Here is a 14,402-nt window from a genome sequence, read left to right as displayed (position 1 = left end):
GAGACGCCGGGAAAGGCGGTGAAGTACCGGGGAGTACGACGGCGGAAGTGGGGTCGGTACGCTGCTGAAATTCGAGACCCAATTAACAAGGTGAGAATTTGGTTAGGTACTTTTGATACTGCTAAAGAAGCTTATGAAGTTTATTATATGAAGAAGCTTGAATTTGATGCTTTAAAAACTACTATGGAAAAGTCTAATTCTGTTGAATTGAAATCTGATGATTTAGTGGATTCTAGGGTTAAAGATGTTAAGTGTGAAATTGAGGGAAAAGGGGGTGTTGATGTTGGTATTGAGTTGCCTGTTGATGTTAAAAGGGTTAGTTCAGGGAAGTGGTCTGCTAGGATTACGCACCCGAAAACCGGGGCTAAAGTTTGGCTTGGAACTTTTGATTCTGCTGAAGAAGCTGTTAGGGTGTATAAGATGAAAGAGGTGGAGTTTGAGGAGAGGTTTAAGGGTAAGGAGGTTCGTCGAGGCGAGGGTTTTGAGAGTAAGGTGTGTTCTGTTGTTAGACAGTTGGAGGATGGGAGGTTTGAGGCTCGAGTTTGGCACCCGAAATTGAGGAGTTATGTATTTGTGGGTGTTTATGATAGTCATGATCATGCTGAGATTGCTGCTAAGATGAAGAAGGGTCAGTTTAAGAAGAGGTATAGGTCTTTGAAGAGGATTACATCGAATAAGGTTAAGAGTGGTGATTGGCCTCTGAGAGTTGGATGTGAGTCTGGAAGTTCGAGTGAAAACCCGAGTAATGGGGTTGGTTGTGTTAGACAGGAGATTGTTATTGGATTGGCTGCTCCTATGTTGCCTAGTGAAGGTGATGCTATGAAACAACGAGCTACTAATTCTGAGTTTGTTAAGGCCGGTGATGGTGAAGAAGTTGGGGATGTGGATTTGCCTGCTGGTGTTAAGTTAACAAAATCAGGTCGATTTGGTGTTCGTGTCACTCATCCAGGGACGGGGACTCAACATTGGTTGCGTTCTTATGGAACCCTTGAAGAAGCATTGAAATCTTTTCATAGGAAAACAGCCGAGTTTGAGAAGGAGTTTAAGTCTAAGAAGAGGGTAAGGCCTGATGAACTGATTGTTCCCCCTAAGAAGAGTGAAGGCGGGTTTCTTTATGGCTCTCCAACATCAGTTTTCATGGATGTGGAGGATGATGAGAGCAGTGGAATGGACAGTGTGGTGAAGAATGAAGTGGTTCATGATCCAATGGAACTTGAATATGGAGTAGTTCATGGATCGCCTACTTCAGTTCTTGAAGTTGAGTCGGTCAACTGTGGGTCTGTCAGTGTTCAGGAAAGCAAGGCAAGTGACATTAGCTCTGAAAATCAGAAGCAACCCTTTGTGCCTTTCAGTACTTTTGATGAAGCAGTAAGGCTGGGCATTATGAATGAATATGGAGAACTTCTCGGTGTATACAGTAAGTATGATGAACCGGAGTGGCTAAGCAATGATGATGAAGATGAGGACGCCACATACTACTTTTGAGGACCGACAGTGGTATGCTGCACCATTGAACTGTTGTATTTTTATTTCGAGAATAAGTTCTGGAGCCCCCATCAGGGAAAAGAATGCTTGGTGAATTCCTTGCAGGTTCAAATGATAGAGGTATTGCCGTTGGAGAGAGATGTCTGTTTTGGTTCGGTACCTTTGCCTTCTGTTGTACATATTTAGGAATTTCCTGATATACTATTTAGCCTATTAGGAGTTTAGGAGTCTTGTGGCAAATCTGCAATGCTTGTTCTCTCTTCAAGTGTGTGTACTTTTGGTGATTGAATTGTCATTGTTAGGATTGTGTTAATGTAAACCAGTTTTTTTCGGTTTCATTGATGCCAGTTTGCTTGATTAATCAATATGTGTAGTTTCACGTCGTATTCATTGTTTATTTTTGATGTAGTTTGGGCACATTGTATGGGCCTTTAGCATGAGTAACATGACATCTAGAAGGCTCACGTCTGATCCAAATTGGGAAAACCTTGCTTTGCTCTCCTATTATTTTTGAATTATAACCTTTCACTAATGTCGACAATTTGTTTTTACTACCTCCGTTAACTTTTAGTTGCAACTTTGGAATATTTTATATCTCACAAATAACACGCAAAAGTAGCAACTAAAAGTTAACGGAGGTAGTATATATTATTGGATAGATCTCAACGTATTTCCCAAAATTTATTTGATCGATACTTCTTAGTAGTTATTTATTGGTTAACTGGCATGTAACCATGAAATCCATAGAGTGCAATAACAACCTTATTCTCATCTTGTGAATATCATTTTCAAAAGATCAAGGCAACACTTTTTTTTTTTAATCTTTGAATATTCTGTAATTGTATGAAGACTTACATCTACCAAACCAAGATTAATTGATTAGCAAATTAACACCACGGTAAAAATAGCACCTCTTAGCCATATAAAGTTATAAACCACAAAAGAACAAAGCTTCATTCATCTTTTATGACTTAATACTACTCAAACTTTGCATTAGTACATAATTTGTTGTCGTGCTGCTCTTTCTTCTAATGCTTTTACAATTTGTCTCTGCACATCACGAACAAGGGAAGGAAATAATCAATATGCTATAACAACGCGTATTAATATAGTTTTAGCGTCACATAATTAATTAGTAATGCATCAATGTATATATTTAACATGTAAACTTTTAAAAATGTATGTAATTAAAAATTTAATGTTCTAACGCATATTTTTAACTTCATGGAAATAAGTGCATACAATAATATGAAATGAAAAGAGTATGATCTAATATCGATACAGTTATCATGTTTTCCCATTTGTTAAGGTTTAAAAAAAGGGTGTCAATTTTACCTCCATCTTTTTAGGGGGTGTCGTTAAACCGCGTCGATAAATAACTTGTCCATCCACATCGACAAGGAATTTTGTGAAGTTCCATTTGACACGATTAGCCCATTTAGACTCTCCATTGATTTTACTTGCTTTGAGGAATTTGTAAAGAGGTGGTGTCTTCGGACCATTCACACATACCTGGTAGACGATTTCTTAGTAACTAGACATATATATATATATATATACATTTATTTCTTGCAATAAAATTGTACTATTGTAGAATAATTATAATGTACCACTTAATTCAAATTACCTTACGAAAAACGGGGTACTCAGCCTTGAATCTGTCACAAGCAACCTTTCTTGTTTTTTCACTACTTCCTGGAGCTTGCTTAAGAAATTGGTTGCAAGGAAATGCTAGTACTTCGAAACCTGGAACAATAAAATAGTACGTGTTACCTTCAATTTAACTTTTAAGTACAATCGACGTCATATGATAACATTAGGGTTGTTTACAATCATTGACACGAACTTGTAGAAACAGGGCAATGTTGTTTGGATACGACGTGCTATTTATGTCGTATGGCCAAGTTCATGTCATTGATTATAAACAACCCAAAGTTCATGCTCGTGAATATTATTTTAACAACGAAAAACACACCTTGATCTTTATATTTTCGGTAAAGTTCTGTTAATTGGGGTAATTGTATATTGGTGAACCCACTGTTTATAACAAATGCAAAACAGAAGCAATGATTATTATCTATATAATTCATGATAACAAGTATATTACAAATGTATATGTGCGAAGATTAATACAATGTTTAAATCGAGGCATAGATCATATAATTACCAAACGATTTGATAAATAAACACAATAAATTCGATAAAGATCACCAAATTACAAATGATGTTATAAAAAGGATTTACCATTGAGTTGCAACATTAACAATGAGGAGAACCTTTCCTTTATAGATACTCAAATCAACATCTTTTCCCCTATAATCCTGTTCATTCAAAACATATCATTTTATATTCAACACGTTACACATAAAAGTTAATTTTTGACATTTTTTTAAGAGACAAAACATTAAAATTTTTAATCATAAGAAAAGAGATTCAATTCGAAGTACCTTAACTATAAACTCGTGTACAGATTTTTCAGGTACGGATTCAACAACACCCATTTAATTTCAGATAAGAGAAAACAAAAAAACGTATCCTTTGTTTTCCCTTATCTTAATTGGCTTTCAGGTGAAGTAAGATGAAATATGAAAATGATGATTTTATTAGATAAATTGTGGCGTGAAATTAGGTAATACGAACTAAGGATCAATATATATTAATTATGCCTTGCATTAAAATTGGATAAGGCTAATTAATTACAATGGTTGAGAATGGTAGTAGTATTATGGGTTTTGATTCCATTTCAAATGTGTTGTTCACATAAAACGTCGGGCTGCGAAAGGTTGGCTTTACTATATATGTCTCTAACTCTTTTTGCTATTGATTTTGTGTTGTGTGGTACTCCGTAGTATTTCATCAAAATTTGAGCATTTTTGATCTAAAAAAATAGAAATAAAAATAAAAAAGTGCATGCATAATTGTGTATTTTAATTATATTATTTCTCTATCTATAAAAGGTTTTTCTAATTTGAGTAGTGTGGTTAAAAAAAAAAGTTAAAACATGACGAGTTTTCTAAGACGGGGAATGGATTTTAGAATTGACTTTCTTTTTAATGGAAAACATTCCTTACAGTTTACAAATACAAATTAATGTCCTCCTAAATTTATGCATGCATATATTAAAAGTAATTAATACTGTAATATGGTAAAAAAAGATAATATGAGTTTTTCATTTAAGGTGAATGGATTTTAGAAAGGACTTTCTTTTTAATGGAAAACCCTCTTTATAGTTTACAAATCAATGTCCTCCTAAGTTCAATTTGTGCATGCATATATTAAGAGTAATTTTTTTTTTTTTTTTTGACAAAAATTAAGAGTAATTAATAATTTGGTAAAATAGATAATATGAGTTTTTCATATAAGGTGACTGAATAGATAATTAATTGAGGACGATATGATACAAAACAATAATTAAAAACATAATTAGTACACGTAATATATATATTTTGGTGCACATTAGTACACCATAATATGGTGTGATTTTCACATATATACTTGTACATTTATACTCCCTCTTTCCTTTTTATATTAAGGACCTATAGTTTGAAAATATTCTTCACTTTTTATGAGTTCCCATCACTTTTTTGTACTAATATTGACTTTTACATCAATTTCCAATACATTCATATTCACATAATAAAGAGAAACGAGACTCTAATAAAAGGACGGAGGGAGTATCTTTATTTCTGTTTGTTTTGAGTTCATAATAAATACACCATGAAACTTTTTTCTTACTTGGAAGAGCATCAAATCTATCTTATCATTGCACTACTATACATCATATTAGCATTTGATGCCATACTATATTGCCAGTGCTTGATGACAGGAGTAAAAAACCAGACAAATAAAAGGTGCGCTAATTGTAAATTTGTATCCAGTCTCTTTAAAGTAGAGAAATATAAAAGAGAACCACGAACATTGAAATTAGGAATAGAATCATCAAACGAAAAAAGAAATCAAATGATCGATCACAATCGGCTACATATATAAAAGAGGCATCTTGAATGCCATCATTTTGGACCACTGATTTCTTATATTGATAACAAGTTAAGCTAAGAGGCCGATGACAACATCCCTTTGTCTTCGAAACTTTTGATGCAATCATCAAACATTTCAGGGATACTTTTGAAACTTGGTAATCCCAACTGCAGAATCTTAGTAGCATCCATGCTATGCTGATTCCGGTCCCCTTCGTTGTTATTAGGCCTATGTAACACACAATGTAAAAAATTCAGCACAAATATACTAGTACTTGAATTTTTTTTTTGAGGGGATATACTAGTACTTGTATGTTCATACTAGTACTTGTATGTAATAATGAAAGTTTATATACAAACAAGGTTTTTCAAGAAACTATATCATACTTGGTTTCAAACGGGTACATGGGATACTTAGTCCTAAGCCCTGCCAAGACGTCGGACCAATGAGCTATCGAGCTTGAACAGATATATCTGCCTGATGCTTTGCTTTCCTCCATAGCTAATATATGAGCTGCTACTAAATCTTCTACATGAACAAATCCGCAATACCCATTTGGGTATGCACCTTTTGCACCTAATAATATTATGCTCAAAAAGTAATTATCAACTAGCTATATATTATAAGTTATTACATATGGTTTGTAATGGAAAAAGGATACTAACCTTTGATTAGATCAAGTACATATTTGAGTGAGCTCGTTACATACGGAGCAAGCAAGGGACCAATTACAAAGGATGGGTGTACAACCACAAGATCAAGATTTTTTTCCTCTGCTACTTTCCATGCCGTCTTTTCTCCTAATGTCTTAGCATAGGCATACCACATCTGCTCATACGTACACAACGTAATAACCCAACCTCTTGATTAAAATCAATCTACATTATTTCTTGTACTATAAAACTAATTCTTAGGCTGATTTCACTTAGAAAAAACAATACTACAGAGTAGTATCTATTATACTCAAATAAAGGAAAAGATAACTTAAAGTGGACTAGTAGTAAGGTTATAATATAAGAAGTGTTAGCTTACATTATTTCGTTTGCAGTACTCCAAATCACTCCAGTGAGATTCATTAAAAGATGGAATTTGCTCAACGTCTTCCCGTTGTTTTATGGCCATCCGGGTGGAGGTTAACACAATTCTCTTCACCGTGTTAGCCTTCGAGCAGGAGTTCAGCACGTTTAAGATACCGTTAATGCAAGGATCAATCAACATAGTCTACAAAATACCACATTAACTTGTTAATTAGATACACTACTGATATTATAGCAATAGCATATTAATAAGTCAAATAAGGTCATATAAGCTACTAGTATGCAACTAATACGTAATAGACATCAATTTTGGTATTGTAACTCAGATCTTATACAGTTTTACTAGATAGTTAAACTGCACAATTCATGTCACAAAATTTACAACTTAACACTAGGACTTATCATCAAATATGAAATCAACCAAATTGAACCAAAAAATACATATCAACATATGTAATATAATATATATGGATTAATTGTAAATGAAAGAAGAATAATTAAACTAGAGTAAGGGATAAAAAGAGTAGATTTACTTGAACGTCTTCACCATCACGTAACGATCCTGATGGAGACGCAACGTGAAAAACGCCGTCAACTCGTTGAATAGCTTCATCAAAGCTTCCATCGACTAGAAGGTCAGCTTTGTATAATTTGAGTCTCTCTTTAGCCCCATTCATCTCCCATAGAAAGCCAACCTTTTCCACATTATCTGGGGACATTTAATGGGATCACATCAAAATATGGGCATACATCTTACACTTTACTTCTATAAAAATTATGGAAGTTCCTTACCAAAACTACAAGTTTCACCATTCATTAGTCACACTATATACAATTTCATTCCTAAAAATTAAATTATAACTAAAATCAATACTAAATTAATACTTCTATATTTTTTATTTCAAAAAAAAAAAAAAAAAATACTTCTATATTTTTAGGATTGCAATTTTGTTTGTTATTTTAGTTGTATATATATACATACCTATTGATCTATTACTAGGGGTGAGCAAAAAATAAAGGTACCCTAAATCGGAATCAGAACCTATTAGGAACCGCAAGAGGTTCCGGTTTCGAGTAAAAAAAAAATGGAAAACCTGTTGCAACAAGTTTTGTTTCAGGTTCTCGATTTTTTGGAATCAAAACCTGTAGGGTACCATGTAACCTGATAAAAGTATCATTTAAGCTCATATCATACATTAATTCAAACCTAATTTTTAATAAATAAAAATATAAAAACATAGTTGTAAATATATTTAATAAATTTGCTAAAGAACTTTTTTGATTTGTTGTATATACAAGTTGTAAGATTTGTAAATTTATGAACCTTTGAATTATTTTAAAATAATTTTGCAAAAAAGTATAAAATATATTAAAAGATAAAATACCTTAAATCGGACCGGAACCTCCGAGCTTCGGTTTTTATTCCAACTTTTCAGGAACAACAAATTTCGTTTTTGGTTCCAACTTTTCAGGAATAACAGGTTCCGTTTCCGATTCTCATTTTGATGAACTTGTTACAACAGATGTCGATTCCGATTCCGGGGATTTTAATAGGGTACCCTATTATGCTCACCCCTATTTATTACTATATTAACAAAAATTAAACATATTCCCTCCGTGTTTTAATAAGTGTTACACTTACCAAATCTGGTCGTGTTTTAATAAGTGTTACAAAGACTTACATTTAAATATTATATCTCTCTTCTCTCATGGTCCCCATCCAAACCCAAACCCACCACTACTACTTTTTTATTATTATATTTTTCCTCTTAGATTCATTACTTTTCAATAAAATAAAAATGGAAATTAAAATCCAATTTTTGCGCGATCTTCTCAAAAAAATCCAACCTTTGTGTAATCCCACAAAAATCCAACCTTTATACAACACCTTCATCTAAAGTTTTTTTACCTGTTTGATGACCGGTTTTTTTAAGTTATATGCTACGTGTTAGTTATTAATAGATCAATTTTTTTTATTAATTATTAAAAAACAAAATTAAAAATATTATATAAAAAAAAATCAGGAAACCCAGCTAGCCCCCCAACTCCTTCCCTAACCACCCTATCCCCATCGCCCATCGACCACCGGAAATCCGAAATCTAGCAGCACCATTCCCCTCACCACCGGAAAACCCACACCACTCCTCTCCCCGGCACACACCCCACAATCACCAATTAATTCGCCACCACAATCACCAATTAATTCGCCATCACAATCACAATCCCCAAACGCCGGTCGACCACCCCTATCCCCTTTCCCCCTTACCCTGTACGAATTCACCAGCCAAATTCAATGCATAATCGACGCGGAATTTTCCGGCAAAAATTAAAACCACAAGAGAATCGGGGATGCTGTAGTTGGGTGGAATTATATATTCCGGCGAAGATTGATGAAGATCAACGGCCTTACTTTGCCGATGCGGTGGTTGAAATTGGTGCAGGGGAGGGGGTGGTTCTGGCGGTGGGGGTTGGTTCTTCGATTTGGTTGCCTGATTCGAGCCTAGGTATGGGTTAGGGGTTTGTGAATTTCGAGCCTAGGTGGGGGTGGTGGTTTCGGCTCTGGGTCTGGGTAGTGGTGGTGGCAGCGGCGGAGGCGATGCGTGCTGAATTACGATTGGGGTTGGTGGTTTCAGCTTTTGAGGAGAGATGAGAGAGAAAGTGGAGGAGTGAGAAGGGAAAGTGAGAGAATTAAAAAAAAAAAAAAAAAAAAAAAAAAAACTTGTTTATCAGGTCACTAGTAAATGGATCTATTGGAGAAGATGGGTATAAAGGTTGGATTTTTGTGAGATTAAGTGAAGGTTGAATTTTTAAGAGAAGACCGCGCAAAGGTTTGATTTTTAATTTTCATTTTTCCTTCAATAAACTACTAACCCACTATTTTATTTATTTTTCTTTAACAATTTTTTAATACTTCAACTAGTCTACTTACCTCTTATTTTATTTAAATCAATTATATTATTTAAAACTATGTGTCGGTCAAACTGTAACATTTATTAAAACACAGAGGGATTAGTAACGATCTCCATCAAGCTACTATTAAAGCATTGTTGGAGATAACAATAGATTTATTATTTTACTAAACAATGCCTTTGCAATTTCGCATAACTCCTCATCTTCTTAGCAACTATAATCAAGATTGACGTAATAAAGCATGAAAACACTTTCTTATGTGAGGGCAGATATGTAGGTAGTACATCTTGATTCATCCAACCGCGTATAGTATGAGCATTTTAATACAAATGTAGGTACAAATTCAATTTTGTTTTCCTCCTTCCTCTAGAAACTCGTTTTCTATACTCATAGATACCCATTATTCTTTTTAAAAAGAAATAATATGTTACTTAAAAAACTATAGAATGAAGAAAGCTAAATTTGTTGTTTTATACTAGTATAATGTTGCACATACTAAGGGGTTGTTTGGTTGACAAATAAAAACATGGGAAGTTGAAAATCCTAGTAATTGAAATTCTTTGAAGTTGTTTGGTTGACAAATTCACGGGAAGTAGAAATTCCCATGAATTTCCACTTCCCATAATATGGGGAAAGTTAATTACCTAGGGGGACCTAGGTAAGTGGAAATTCTCATTCCCTTAGTTAACCAAACACTTTTTAGAATTTCCTAGGAAGTTCAATTTCATGGGAAATTAATTTTCCAAGGAATTTGCAATTCCTACATTCAACCAAACGAGCCCTTAGGTGTTGTTTGGTTGGCTTAATATCTTGTGGGCATTTAAAATTCCCATGAATTTCATTTTGGACTTTTTGTTTGGTTGACACAAAAAAAGTAAAAATGGGGGCAATGCCAATTCATGAGAATTTTGACTTCCTTCAAAACATGGGAATTAACTTACCCAACCCCCCTTGGTAAGTTACAATCAATTCCTATGGGAATTTACTTCCTCCATTTTTAACCAAACAAATTTCATGAATTCCCATGATTTTGACAAAGAAATTTAATTCCTACAAATTGTAATTTCATGGGAATTTTCACTTCCCTGATGAACCAAACGACCCCTAAAATTACCTTGATTACAATAATGTTTTTTTTTTTTTTTTTTTTCCCTTATAACATCATTTCAATCTTTGACAAAAATGTAAAACAATTTTTAATTAATGATTAGTAATGTGTTTTTCTTCATTTGAAGGCAAAAATCAGTGTATAAGGAGTCACATAATTGAAAATTGATTCAAGCAAACAAAACATAAATGCAAAAAATACTAAATGTAAAGTAATAAAGAAAACAAGGTGTAGAAAATGGTATGAAAAATAATAGTACCAGGATCTCGTACAGTAGCTCGTACGGAGCAGCCATTTTGCAGCAGTGCCTTAATAAGGTGCGACGCCACAAATCCAGTCGCCCCTGTTACACAGTATTCTTTCATTTTTGTGTCTCTCTTGCGAAATGACAACAAATTAAAGAGCAATTATGGAATTATAGAAGGGTCAAACTTGGAGTGGTTATAGGACTTAGTGCATGATTAGTGCTGTTATGCTATTATTATTTTTACTAATTATAGAAATGGAGTGGTTTAAGGGAATAATAAATAAATAAACCTGCAGCCAAATTGTTTATTGGTGTTCGTTCAGAGAGGGTTGGATGTATGGTTACTATGGTATGATTAATATAAGTGAAGGAAGTCATGAGAATTTGTTAGAGATATGCATACGTAATTAATATACTAACTATCACCACAAATTCTTATATGTGGTTGGTCACATCGTGTGACCAGCTATTATAAGGGTTACTTTGTTGGTGTAATATGAGTTATTTGGTTTGTATTAAAGAAGTTATTTCATCAGTGTTATAGTGGTTACTTTGTTTTTTTATAAGTAGTGGTTACACGATGTGGCCATCTACACACATGACAGACTAAATTTGGTGTGGTTTATTGAACTTCCAAGCAATAATTTTTTGATACTTTGTGTTTTGTGAACATCCAAGCAAGTGGAAGTGATCATGGAAACCATCAAATGGTTTTGTATGCATGCGACCAGAAAAAGAGGCAAGCTTCATGCTGATGTTTAATAAAAGATTCTTGTTTTTACATTTCGATGAATTCCCATGTTCAGTACGCAAAATATTCGCAAAAACACTGCAAATAAAGATAATATTTCGCACAAATTCACCTAAAAAAATTGATAGGTATAAGAAACTAAATGATATAGAGTGAATTTTGTTTTGGCATCATGGGTATATCATATCATATAACTAATGAGTAAATATAAAATGTGGGTACTAAACTTTGGCCAAAGTTGCAGATTGAGTACTCAACTTTGCTTTGTTGCAAGTTGGGTACTAAACTTGGGTACTGTCTGAATTTTGACCTTTAACAACAGGTTAACAGATTTTTTTTTTTTTTTTTTTTTTTTTTTTTTTTTAAAAAAAAAAAAACCCTTCAATTAAATTAATTAACCAAAAAATTCATCTTTCCCCATATTTTCTCTCTCCCAACCTCTTTTAGCTCCCGTTTGGAAAAAAAAAAAAAAAAAAAAAAAAAAAAAAAAAAAAAAAAAAAAAAAAAAACCTCTTTTAGCTCTTCTTTCTTTCTCTCAAGTCTCAACCTTTAAGAAATTAATTCAAGGCGGGTTTTGTCGGATTTGTGGGGTTTTCGTAGTAGTTTCCGTCGAATTTGTGGGGGGTTTCGTGGCTTGGGTTTTGTAAGGTTGGTTGGAATTACGAGGACATTTTCGCGAGGGTGTTAGCCTAGGTTTCGTGAGGGTGGTGGCCTGGGTTTGTGATGGTGGTCGGATTTTTTAGGGCTTTCATGGGAGTGGTTGAATTCGTGGGTTTTTCATGAGGGTGATTGGATCTGTGGGCGTGGGTCTCATGGAGGTGGAAATTTCATGGGAGTGTGGATGCAGTGGTGGTAGCAAGGCGGTGTGGGTGCCTAGATGGTTGTGCGATGGTGGGTTGGGTGATGGTCAGATTTTTCCAGCAATTTCCTGCTTAATTTAATTGTTTTTTTACTGTGAAGGATGGTTTTTTTTTTGTTATGTTTCAAAAAAAAAAAAAAAGGATGGCTTTGTTACGAATTATTGTTTAGTTTAGTTACTATGAATTGTTGTTTTATTATTAATTATTGTTTAGTTGCATGTTGGATATTCATGTGCTTGTGACTGTTGTAGATGATGAATTTGACAACTTTGATATGGATTTTGTTTAGTTTGATTATATTTTTGATTTTAGATCAGAGATCATCATTATGTTTGTTGTACTGATTTTAGGAGAATTTGGTCAAATGGTGATCTGGGTTATTAGTTGTTGAATTCGAATGTTCAATTATCAATAAATTACAGCTAAAATGTAGTTTAATGTGTTAGTTCCACTAAATTGATTATTATATATATAATAATAATAATAATAAATATATTTGCTTGCAAATTACCTGTTGTAGCAAGTTACTTGCCGGAAAAGTAAACTTAGGCAGGTAAGAGTACCCAATTTGCCACAAGCCAAAGTTGAGTACCCAATCTGCAACTTTGGCCAAAGTTTAGTACCCATTTTTTATATTAACTCTATAACTAATATATAAAGCTAAACTTTTAGTCAGGTCACGAAATAGCGACACTTAGCATTCTAACTTTTCGCCAAGTGTCGCGCCACCTTGGATAGATTTAAATAGATTTCATAAGATAAAAAAAAAAAGTTAGTTAAAAATTTTATTTTCAGTCAAATTAGGATAGAATTTTACAATAAGATGGTTAGTTTGGAGTTTTATTTTCGATAAAATACCAACTAATAAATTTATAATTAGGCCACAAGACAACATCATATAACGTTTTAACTTTTCACCAAGTGTCGTACCACGTTGGATAAAATTAGATAGACTTTGTAGCAAAAAAAAGTTAATTTAGAATTCTATTTTCAATCCAATTAAATTATAATATCATTTTATCTTAAAAGTCCATAAACAACCCGGGCATCGCACGGGGCACAAAACTAGTGCTAAAATATAATGAATAATATTCTCTGTAATTCACATTCAACATAATCGGCCACATACAATTATATATAGGCTAGGATACTTGGAGGGCAAGACCAAATAACCTAAAAATATTCACAAGATATTATAAGATATATATCCCAATATTCACAATATTTATCTTTCCTAATACCCCCCTCAATTTGGAGAGTACGGATCTCGGACACCCAACTTGCGAAGTAGAAACTCAAATTTAGCTTTTCCCAAAGCTCTTGTAAAAATGTCGGCCAATTGAACCGTCGTAGGACCATACGAGGGTATAATCGTCCCATCTGTAATCGCATCCCGAACAAAATGACAATCCGATTCAATATGTTTTGTTCGTTCATGAAATACTGGATTCTGCGCAATGTATAATGCAGACTGACTATCACAATAAAGGTGCATCTCATTCTCATGTTTAACACCTAAGTCACCAAGTAGTCGCTTCAACCACTTTAATTCACAAGTCGTTGCATTCATACAACGATATTCTGCTTCTGATGAAGAAAGAGCAACAGTAGGTTGCTTCTTGGTTTTCCACGATACTGGAGACAAACCAAGAAGCACAAACCAACCACTCAAGGATCGTCTAGAGAGAGGACATCCTGCCCAATCTGAATCACACCAACCCTCTAACTGTAAAGCACTATCAGATCTCAATAAAATTCCCTGTCCCGGGCTCTTCTTCAAATATCTAACAGCTCGCAGAGCTGCTTCCCAATTAGGGCTGGCAATCCCTGATCCGACCCGAAAACCCAAACGAACCCGACCCGAAGTTACTGAGAGAAACCTGAACCGACCCGAACCCGAATAACCCGAATTCGACCCGATTTGACCAAATTTTCATATTTCGTAATAATATTTAGTTTTACACTATTTTTTTTATTGTTTTTAAGTATAACCCGAAATCGACCCGAAATCTGACCCGAACCCAAC

At 34.0% G+C, this 14,402-nt stretch overlaps 2 protein-coding genes across 2 annotated transcripts; both read right to left on the bottom strand.

Annotated features, from left to right (window-relative positions):
- Window positions 1-2,478: 2,478 nt before the first annotated feature.
- On the bottom strand, window positions 2,479-3,986 carry LOC145635955 (putative glutathione peroxidase 4). The gene is made up of 6 exons (XM_081687373.1): window positions 3,933-3,986; window positions 3,730-3,806; window positions 3,461-3,522; window positions 3,113-3,231; window positions 2,821-2,997; window positions 2,479-2,535 (listed from the first exon to the last, which is right to left on the bottom strand). The coding sequence occupies exons 1-6, from the start codon at window positions 3,984-3,986 to the stop codon at window positions 2,479-2,481; spliced, it is 546 nt and encodes a 181-aa protein (XP_081543499.1).
- Window positions 3,987-5,502: 1,516 nt separating this feature from the next.
- On the bottom strand, window positions 5,503-10,893 carry LOC145605199 (tetraketide alpha-pyrone reductase 2-like). Its single transcript, XM_081661270.1, has 6 exons — window positions 10,778-10,893; window positions 7,034-7,209; window positions 6,496-6,684; window positions 6,129-6,291; window positions 5,850-6,039; window positions 5,503-5,691 (listed from the first exon to the last, which is right to left on the bottom strand). Exons 1-6 carry the CDS (start codon window positions 10,881-10,883, stop codon window positions 5,538-5,540), a joined length of 978 nt encoding a protein of 325 aa, XP_081517396.1. The 5' UTR covers window positions 10,884-10,893; the 3' UTR covers window positions 5,503-5,537.
- Between the last annotated feature and the right edge of the window lie 3,509 nt (window positions 10,894-14,402).

This window comes from Chenopodium album, chromosome 1, assembly GCF_948465745.1.
Source record: "Chenopodium album chromosome 1, dcCheAlbu1.1, whole genome shotgun sequence".
Taxonomy (NCBI): Eukaryota; Viridiplantae; Streptophyta; class Magnoliopsida; order Caryophyllales; family Amaranthaceae; genus Chenopodium; species Chenopodium album.
The sequence above is the reverse complement of the archived record's forward strand: the minus strand, read 5'-3'. Positions and strand labels throughout refer to the sequence as shown.